This window comes from Ursus maritimus, unplaced genomic scaffold (genome assembly GCF_017311325.1).
Source record: "Ursus maritimus isolate PB19 unplaced genomic scaffold, ASM1731132v1 scaffold_7, whole genome shotgun sequence".
In the NCBI taxonomy this organism is placed as follows: domain Eukaryota; kingdom Metazoa; phylum Chordata; class Mammalia; order Carnivora; family Ursidae; genus Ursus; species Ursus maritimus.
The window spans coordinates 66,116,946-66,127,357 of record NW_024426885.1 but is presented as its reverse complement, the minus strand read 5'-3'; the positions used below and the strand labels follow the sequence as shown (position 1 = coordinate 66,127,357).

Sequence of the window (10,412 nt, the reverse complement as noted above, 5' to 3'; positions counted from 1 at the left end):
CCATCTACTTGTTGCAGTATGAATTGCTAATGACTTAAATTTCTAATTTTATTTTTTATTTTTTAAAAGATTTGATTTATTTGACAGAGAGAGAGCACGCTGAGCAGGGAGCCTGATGTGGGACTTGATCCCAGGACCCCGGGGTCATGGCCTGCTAAGCCATCCAGGCACCCCAAGTTTCTAATTTTAACGTCAGATTCATCATCATCCGAATAATACTGACGTGCTAGGAATCCACGTTCCATAAAATTTCATAAGTCACAAAAAACAGGTTTTTTTGGGGCGCCTGGGTGGCACAGCGGTTAAGCGCCTGCCTTCGGCTCAGGGCGTGATCCCTGCGTTATGGGATCGAGCCCCACATCAGGCTCCTCCGCTAGGAGCCTGCTTCTTCCTCTCCCACTCCCCCTGCTTGTGTTCCCTCTCTCGCTGGCTGTCTCTATCTCTGTCAAATAAATAAATAAATAAAATCTTTAAAAAAAAAAAAAAGTCACAAAAAACAGGTTTTTAATAAAACCATTAGATCCCCAAACCGCGACGTTCTTATTTTCATTAAATGCTGGACTTGTAAAAGAATAGTTTCAAGTCTAAATGGAGTTTAGAATATTTTTCTAGGAAGACTGAAAAAATACTTTTCTAGAAATGTGAATTAAGAGTGTCCTGAAAACCTGGTAAGTTGTGGGAAATGTATATATAACATTTACTAGATTATGAATAATAACATATATTTGGTTTTTGTCCCCGATTCTTGGCACAGAGCTCCTAAAACCCTTGAAATTTCCTGTGATGGGGTGTGTTCTGTTCGTCACAAAGCATCCCCTCCCTCTGAGCACACTGGGGTTTATGCTAATGAGGTGACTCAGGGTGGGGGCCCCATGAGTCCCAGGACCGGACTGGTCACCAGAAAGACCAAATCATTAGCGGGGCTGGAACTTTCAGCTCCACTACCGCAACTTGGGAAGGGTGGGGGGAGGGCTGGAGACTGAGCTCTTGAACACGATTTGCTGAGTTTCCAGGCTGGTGAACGAGAACACATCCTAGTGCTAGGAGGACGGTGCACCCCAAACTCCAGGGGGACAGGAGCTCCCGTGCTCAGGGCCCTTCCAGCCCGGGACTTGTATATCTTTTCATCTGGCTGTTCATCTGTATCCTTTGCAATAAATCAGCATTTCTAGCAGGTAAATGGTTTTTCTCAGTTCTGTGAGCCATTCCAGCAAATGCATCAAACCCCAGCAAGGGGTCTCGGGAACCTCAGATTTCTAGCTGGCTGGTCAGAAGCACAGGTAACCTGCTTGCTACTGGCGCCTGAAGTGTGCATGTGTGCTGAAGGACAGGGCAGACTACGCCTGGCACCTGTGGGATCCGATGCTATCTCCAGGGGGATGATACAGGAATGGAATCAGCCGCCCCGCTAGGATCTCTGCCGAATCAGAGAACTGGTTGAGGGTGTTGGAAAATACTCGACTGACCAACACTAAATTATCTTCCTTCTTCATTTCTCCCGAAGGCCTTTATTAAGAACCACCATGGTTTGGTTCTCCAGCAACTTTTATTGGTCAAAGGATATGGAATTATATGCAGTACCTGTGGTTTAATGAATAGGCTCATTTATAAACCAATTTAACATCTTATTTTAAAAATTCTTGCTTTTGAATAAACCGATGTGGTAGAACAGACATGCTCCTGTCCCATGCAAAAAGCTGTTCAAAAGTGAGCAGCCTGCAAAACGATCATAGATGAGACACTGAATCGAATGTTCTTCCAGAGAGGTCTAAGAAGTAGTTCAGTCTGAGAATTTGCTTCATATTCTGACTTTTCAAACTAAAATATCCATGGCATTAAAAAAGCAAAATTAAAATACCTAAGACAGATACATACTGATCTTTTCATCCAGGTCATTTTCCAGAGTCTGTGGTGCCACTGTGCTCTGTTGATTAAATCAAACAACAAAGCAGTGGGCGGCTCCTAACTGAAAGGCAATGACATCGACCAATCAGTCTGCAGCTAAAAGTCACAGTGAAAGAACATATAGAAGGTGAAGAATGCTTTTTAACCTTTTTGCCTTAAATAATACTGTATTTCAGCTTTAAAGAAAAGTTCTACTGTATGTTTTTTGCACTGACATTTTAAAATATTAGAACACGTCTTTGTAATACAATATATACTATACTTCAATATACCTTAGGTGAATTAAAAACATGTCAATTTGATAACTGTAGTAAGGCATTTAAGTATTCAGCGAAAGCTATACAGAAATTTCTCAATGAGTGGTATTCCTTTAATATTAACTTGATTTAGTGGGTTTCCTTAAAATGAACACAAAACAATAAAGGATTTAAAAAAGAGGCAGTGACATCATACACTAAATCCCAGGACAAGCACGTAACACACAACGTTTTCCAGCAGGGAGACCAGATAGAGCAGCAAACCAGAAACAGGTGAGCAGCCCCAAATTACACCGTCTGCCACATTTACGAACAGCTGGAAGCAGAATCTGCTTCCTAGTAAGTTTGGGTGAAGGTACCAGCATCCTTAGCGCTGATCAGTGCCTGAAACACAGCAGGTACTCAGGCTACGCTTCCTGAATCGGTCTGGAGAAGATACTTTAAAACCAACAGAGTGCTGGACAGTGTCAAGTTCATGGAAAAACTCCATTTTTCATTTGATTTCCATACGTGAGTAACTACTGATGTAGCGTCTCACGGGTGGATTACATCAACACTTACAAGTCCACTTCGTGGACTGTGGCAGACGGAAGGAGGCGCGGCGCTGGCCAGCAATGCCAGCGTCTTAGATATAACCAAGTGTGCAAAATACCCGACACGACGATCGAAGCACACCTCACCACTAACAGGTTTCAGTTCATATGATTAAAAAAAAATAAAATTTTAGACTGCATTTAGAGCGACATTCTATCCTATCCTACATCAGATACCATGCTGTGGAGACGCAGTGAGCAAGAGTATATATACAGCACACAGGACTGAGACCGAAAGTGAAAGGGAAATGTGGAACAGAAAATGCTTACATACACATATACACCTAATGGCACTGTCCATTTAATGAGATTTACTACCGTATGACTCGCTGTGCCACATCTATGAGCTTGCACAACGCCCCACGTTATTTTTCTTCGCACAATTATCTACTTCTGTATCAAGTAGAAAAAGATGGTGGTAAAAAACTTCTTCAAGGTCCGACAATTGTGTCCAACACACCACTGTATGAACACCTAAAAAATATTAAGAACAATTCAGAAATACGCATAACTGTAAACGTACAAAGTCCCATAGGGATTTAGTGAACGTATCTTCCAACTTGACTTAAACTTACCCACACCTGTTAGATAATGTGGTAGGTACATAAAAAAGCCCACTGTGGTAAATGGGAAAAAAGGACGCTTTAGAAAGCTAAAATCTCCATTTGCAGATTCTATAAATAAGCCTTCTATTCTAGCAACAGACACATTTAGACTTCAATTTACCCAAAAGTCTCCTTATGGATACAAAGGCAGAAAAATCTCTATCCCAATTACTCCCATTACCTACCCTCTTCCTTTCTTTCTGCCCAAGAGCCTAAGGATTTCTTACAAAGTTTAAACTCTTTCAAGCAGAACATCGTTCTTAATTGGTAGAGTTTAATCCACCATTTCCTATTTGATCTCTTCTTTACTCCTTTCCTCCTTCTCCCTTCTTCTTGATTATGCGTTTATTCCCTTTAAATTCCTATGTTGGCTTATTAGCCAACACTCTCTGGCATGTTATTTTAGTGGTTGCTTTAGGACTTTTTCCTTATTAAGATTTTATTTATTTTGAGCAGTTTTAGGTTCACAGCACCAGTGAGGGAAAAGTCCATCGATTTCCCACACGCCCCCCTGCCCTCACACATGCAGAGCTTCCCCCATTACCGACATCCCGGACCAGAGAGGTCCATCTGTTACGACTGATGAAGCTACGCTGACACACCATCGTCATCACCCGAAGTCCACTACTTACACTGCGGTTCACTCCGGATGCTGTACATTGTACGGGTTTGGACACGTATCTAATGACCTGTATCCATTGCTATGGTATTTATACAGAGGATTTTCGCTGCCCCAAATATTGTCCATGCTCTGCCTATTCATCCCTCCCATCCCCAACCCCTGACAACCACTGATGCTGTTACTTTTGTCACAGTTTGGCCTTTTCCAGAATGTCACAGTGTTGGAATCAGTGTGTAGCCTTTTCTTCAGACTGGCATCATTCACTTAGTAATACGCACTGAAAGCTCCTCTCCGCTTTCTCATGGCTTGACAGCTCATTTCTTTTTTAGCACTGAGTAATAGTTCATGGCCTGGAAGTACACGGCTTAGTTATCCATTTGCTGAAGGCCATCTTAATTGTTTCCAAGTTTTGGTAATTATGAATAAAGCTGCTATAAACATCCATGTCCAGATTTTTGTGTTTTCTTATTTTCTTTTCTCTTTTTAGGTAGGTTCCATGCTCAACGTGGGGCTTGAACGCATGACCCTGAGAGTAAGAGTCACGTCTTCTACCAGTTGTGCTAGCCAGGCACCCCAGATTTTTGTGTTTTCACCTCCTTTGGGTAAATACCAAGGGAGTGAGACTGCTGGATCATATTTACAGAGTATGTTTACTTTCTAAGAGCTGCCACGCTGTCTTCCAAAGTAGCCGTACCATTCTGCATTCCCAGCAGCAACGGATGACAGTTCAACTGCTCCATATTCTTGCTAGCGTTCGGTGTTGTGTCTGTACTGTGGCCATAATAAGTATGTTGTAGTGGTATCTCGTTGTTTTAATTTGCATTTCCCTGACAAAATATGCTGCGTAGTATCTTTTCATATCCTTACTGCCATCTACAGTATGCTGCTTTGGTGAGGTGTCTGTTACAGTCTTTGGCCCATTTTTAAATTGGGTTGTTTTCTTATTGTTAAGTGGTTCTTTGTCTATCTGGATAACAATCCTTTATTAGATGCCTTTAAGAAATATTTTCTCCCAGTCTGTGGCTTGTCTTTTCTACCTCTTGTTGTCTTTCCTTGAGCAGAAGTTTTGTAATGGAGTCCAGCTTATCAATTATGTCTTTCATGGATCGTGCCTTTGGTGTTGTATCTAAAAAGTCATTGTCATACTCAAGGTCCTCTAGGTTTTTTTTATGTTATCTTGTAGGAGTTTTATAGTTTTATGTTTTACATTTGGGTCTATGATCCATTTCGAGTTAATTTTTGTGAAGGGTGTAAGGTATATGTCACTTTTTTTTTTTTTTTGCATGTGGATGGCCAGGTGTTCAGTTGACTATCTATGCAGGTGTACTTCTGGGCTCTCTCCTCTGTTCCACTGATCTGTTTGTTCTTTCATCAATACCAAACTGTCTTGACCACTGTAGCTGGAGAGTGTCCTGAAGCCCAGTAGCCACAGTCCTCCAACTTTGTTCTTCTCCTTCAATCCTGGGCTGGCTATTCTGGGTCTTTCGCCACTGCATATAAACTCTAGATCAGTCTGGTCTTCCTCATAGAGGTCTTGGACACATTTTGTCAGAATTATACCTAAGTGTTTTCTTTTTTTTGAATGCTGATGTCAGCAGCATTGTTTTCAATCTCAACCTGCATTTGTTCATCGGTGGTTTACAGAACCGTGGCCGACTCTGTATAATAACCCTGCACCCTGCCATATAACCTTGCTGCATAATTGCTTAGGGAGGAGTCTGTGGATTCTTTTAGACTTTCTACATTATAGATGACCATGTCATCTGTGAACAAAGACGGTTAATTTCTTCCTTCCCTGTGTACCTTTTACTTCCTTTTCTAATCTTCCTACATTAGCTAGACCCCCCAGTATGATGTCGAAAAGGAGTGAGAGGGGATATCCTCGCCTTGCTATTTTAATAGCGGGAAAGCTTCAAGTTTGACGATGTTAGTGGTAGTTTTCTGTAGATATTCTTTACCAAGCTGAGGAAATTCCTCTTTATTTCTAGTTGACTGAGAATTTTCACCATGAATTGAATGGGTGTTAGATTTTGTCAAATGATTTTTCTCTTGATAGGATCATATGATTTTTCTTCTTTAGCCCACTGACGTGATGGATTACGTTAACTGATTTTGGAATGTTGAACCAGCCTTGCATCCCTGGGATAAATCCCACTTAAGAAGTATACTTTTTGTACATGGCTGATTTGATTTGCTAATATTTTACTGAGGATTTTTGCATCTATATTCATGAAGGATATTGGTTTGTAATTTTCTTTTAATGTCTTTGTCTGGTTTTGGAAATTAGGGTAATTTTGGCCCCGCAGAATAAGGCAGGAAGTATTCCCTCTGCTGCTCTCTTTTATGAAAAAGATTGCAGAAATGGCATCATTTCTTCCTTAAATGTCTGGTAGAATTCACCAGAGAACCCATCCGGGCTGGGTACTTTGTTTTGGAAGATTATTAATTATTGGTTCAATTTCTTTAATAGATGTAGACCTATTCAAATTGTCTATTTTTTCTTGAATTTTGGCAAATCATGTCCTTTAAGGAATTGGTCTGTTTCATCTATGCCCAAATTTGTGGGCATAGAATTATTCATAGTGTTCCTTTATTATCCTTTTAATGTCCATAGGATCTGTAGTGATGTCCCCTCTTTCATTTCTGATATTAGTAATTTATGTCCCCCCTTTTCTTAATTAGCCTGGTTACAGGCTTATTGATTTTATTGATCTTTTCAAAGAATCAGCTTTGAATTTGTTGATTTTGTTGATTTTTCTCTACCGACTCTCTGGTTTTAATTTCATTAATTTCTGCTGTAATTCTTCTTATTTCTTCTGCTTACTTTGGATTTAATTTGCTATTCTTTTCCTAGTTTCCTATGGTGGACACTTAGATGACTGATTTTAGATCTTTCTTCTTTTCTAAGTATGCATTCAATGCTATAAATTTCCCTCTAAGTGTGGCTTACACGGCATCCCCCCATATTTGGTAAGTTGTGTTTTGAATTTCATTTAGTTCAAAATGTTTTTAAATTCCTCTTGCAATTTCTTCTTTGATCCATGAGTTACTTAGAAGTGTGTTGTTTAACCTCCACAGATTTTGGGTTTTCCAGTTATCCTGTTACTGATTACCAGTTTAATTCCATCATAGTTTAAGAGAAGACACTGTATGATTTCTATTCTTTTAAATTTGTTAAGCTGTGCTTTATAGCTCAGAATGTGTATTCCACTGTTGTTGAAAGTATCTAACTTTTAATTATACAATCACCTCTGGGTTTCATAACGTAGCTGCAAAAAGCAATGACAAGCTTTACAGTTAAGCAGGTGTAGAACTCCCGAGTAGTGCACAGAATGTAAGGTAAGAGGGCCAGCAACGACACTGCGATGAGAGCACCTACCTGTATACTCTTGTGCTGCTTCTAACAACCACATTCCTGAGCGCTTGGGGCCTGTGCACGACGTGGTGACCGCAGCTGTCTCAAGGCAGCATCCCCATACTGAATACCAGAGCCCATTCTTTCTGGGTCCAGTTCACCTGAGGACCAAGCAAGTCTTCTTTTAAAAAAGCTTTTATGTTTCTGTGATCTCAAAAATATATTAAGTGAAAAAAGCAAAGTGCAGAACACTGTGTATAAACAGTTGTTTTGAATAATAAGGAAAAAATATATACATACGTTTTCTTCTATGAGCATAAAAACATCTTTGGAAAGAGACATAAAGAAGTCAGAATAGGGGCGCCTGGGTGGCTCAGTCAGTTAAATGTCTGCCTTTGGCTCAGGTCATAATCCCAAGGTCCTAGGATTGAGCCTCATGGCGGGCTCCCTGCTCAGTGGGGAGCCTGCCTCTCTCTCTGCCCCTCCCTCCTGCTCTGTTCTCTCTCTCTCTCTATCAAGCAAATAAATAAAATCTTTTTAAAAAGTAAGAATACTAGTTGACTTCAAGAAGGAGTTTTAGGGCTTGGGGACAGGAGAGGGGTTGTAATGGAGGGAGACTTTCACTGTATCCGCTTTTTATTTTTTGAATTTGGAATCATATGAATATATTATGTATACAAAGATAAATTAATTTAAAATTAAGCTACAAAGAGACCATTTCCTACTTACCAGACTGGTAAGAACCCAAGTATGATAACACACCCCGTGGGCATGGCGTCAGTGAAATAAGCACCTTCATTCATTATAGTGGGATTATAAATTGCTACAACCGTGCTAGGAGAATTTGACAGCCTCTACCTAAATTCCAAATGCTTATGTTCTGTCACCTAGCAATTCCACTTCTGGGAACTTATCCTATACATACACTCCACACATGGGAAATGATATGTAAAAGGTTATTTACCACAGTATTACTTGTGACAGCAAAATGTTGGCAATACTCCAAATGTCCAAAGTAGACTGGGTGAATTATGGCAAGACAGACAACATGTATTATGTGCATTAGCATACCTATAGACGGAGTCTCTATATGCTGATTTGTTATGATCCATAGGTCCAGTCAGTACGAAAAGCAAGGTGCAGCATTTACAGTATGCGAACTTTAGTGTAAAAAAAAAAGAGGAGGAGGGACGCCCGGGTGGCTCATTTGGTTAAGTGCCCTACTCTTGATTTCAGCCCAGGTCATGATCTCAGGGTGGTGAGATCGAGCCCCGCATCAGGCTCCACCCGCAGCAGAGAGTTTGCTTCTCTCCCTGCATCTCACCCAGCAGCGTACTCTCTCTGTCATCTCCTCTCCACCCTCCTCTCCTTTCCCTTCTGCCTTGTCTCCTCTCTCAGCGCTCACACAAGCTAACATTTCTTCCATCACCAAACCCTCTTTAAGTTAACCCTCTGTACCTACTATACCAGTACTTTCCTTTTCAAGAGAGAAGTCAACACTCACTCTTTCTCACCTCCTCTTTGTTCCTCAACTGCTGTCTTCTATTTTCATACTACTACTGGAGCTGTTCTTGATAAAGATGCCCAATGACTTCCTACACCCGCGCCAGAGGGTATTTTTTAGCTTAGGAGACTGTGCTCTATTGCATTTGATAGCGAATAAGTCTTTGACTCCTTTATCATTTTGGCTGAAATGATATCCACTTTCCCCTGGTTCTTTCCATCCATCTCTGACCATTTCCTTCTTTCTCTTTTCTAGGTTCCTCTTCACCATCTATCAGTCTCCAAATTCTGCTTTTGATCACTGCTTTCTCACTCTCAACTGCTCTCTCAGATGATCACATTCCTTTCATAGTTTCAACTACTCTATGTACCGATGGCTTCCAAATGTATACCTGCAGCCCAGGCTTCTCCCCAGAGCTTATGAGATAATCCCACGGGCTTGTGCCAGTGGTACTGCAAAGGGAACACATCCAGAACAGAATCATCTACATTCCCTTGAACCCGCTTATCCTCTGGTTTAATGACATCTCTTTAGTGAGTTACCCAAATGTGATATCTAGTTACCCTTGGCTCCTCGTGCCTTCCTGACCCCACCTCCTCACCACTCCCTGCCCCCAAATCAACCGCCCTGCCCTACTATTTCGCATATGAGTCATATGATACTACTACCAAAGTATTTCTTAGATTCATAGAGATGAATCTCTTCGTCTCTACTTCCACATCCTCCTTAAAGATTTAATCAGTCATCTTTTACTTGGACTACTCAAAAATGCCTTAATTGCCATCCTGGTCTCCAGTCCTGTTCTCTCAATCTGTCCTCAACATGGCCACCTACATACCTGATTTACCTCAAGTCCCAACCTGACCATATCGCTCACTGCTTACTATCCTCGAATAGCTTCCGTCCTCTACAGCAGTGGTTCTCAATCTTGGATGAACACTAGAATCAACCACTTAACAAGGGCTTTTAGAAAGGCTGATGCCTAGACCACACTTCAGCCCAATTAATCAGCATCTCAAGAGGTGGGGCCTGGGATCTGAATTTCCAAGCATCCCAGGTGACTCCAGTGTTCAGCCAGGGCTGAGACTCAGTAACCCACAACACCAAGTTCCAGATCCTTGAGGAGAATCACTAGCCTGGCTGCTGCCTCTCTCCAAGCTTCTCACCCTGCCATCCCCACCGCAGTCTCTCTGTTCTAGCGATTTTTACTTTCCCGGTACTTTCAAAGCATGCTGTCCCCTCTGCTGGACTACCCTTCTCCCCACTCCCTTAACCCATTCACTCTTCCTCACATTCTGAAAGGCTGAGCCTGGCTGTCACCTCCTCTTGGAACCCCCCCTGACACTACCTCCAGGACCTGGTTGGGTAGGTTCCCCTTCTCTGTGCAAACCCAGGATCCTATGCACCCCTCAATTATTATATCCACCACACTGTATGATAATTATTTTTTGATGGCTCCCATGAAAGAGTTTCTTGAAGGCAAGGGTTATGATTAAATCATTTTTGTATCCCAGCACCTGACAAAGAATAGACATTCAGATATTTGAGTGAATCAATTAAAAAGTGAATGT

At 41.4% G+C, this 10,412-nt stretch overlaps 1 protein-coding gene across 3 annotated transcripts in view; it reads right to left on the bottom strand.

The window, feature by feature from the left end:
• Window positions 1–1,530: 1,530 nt before the first annotated feature.
• Window positions 1,531–10,412, bottom strand: part of RAB4A (RAB4A, member RAS oncogene family) — a 44,700-nt gene continuing 35,818 nt past the window's right edge. For 2 of the 3 annotated variants that reach the window (XM_040624012.1, XM_008689524.2), the window contains 2 exons: window positions 7,362–7,498; window positions 1,531–3,229 (listed from right to left, as the gene is read on the bottom strand). In XM_040624012.1, the coding sequence (XP_040479946.1) occupies window positions 7,383–7,498 (116 nt within the window). In that variant the 3' untranslated portion in view covers window positions 1,531–3,229; window positions 7,362–7,382. The remainder of the gene's footprint in view (window positions 3,230–7,361; window positions 7,499–10,412) is intronic. The other variant, XR_005833156.1, reaches the window with a different exon arrangement.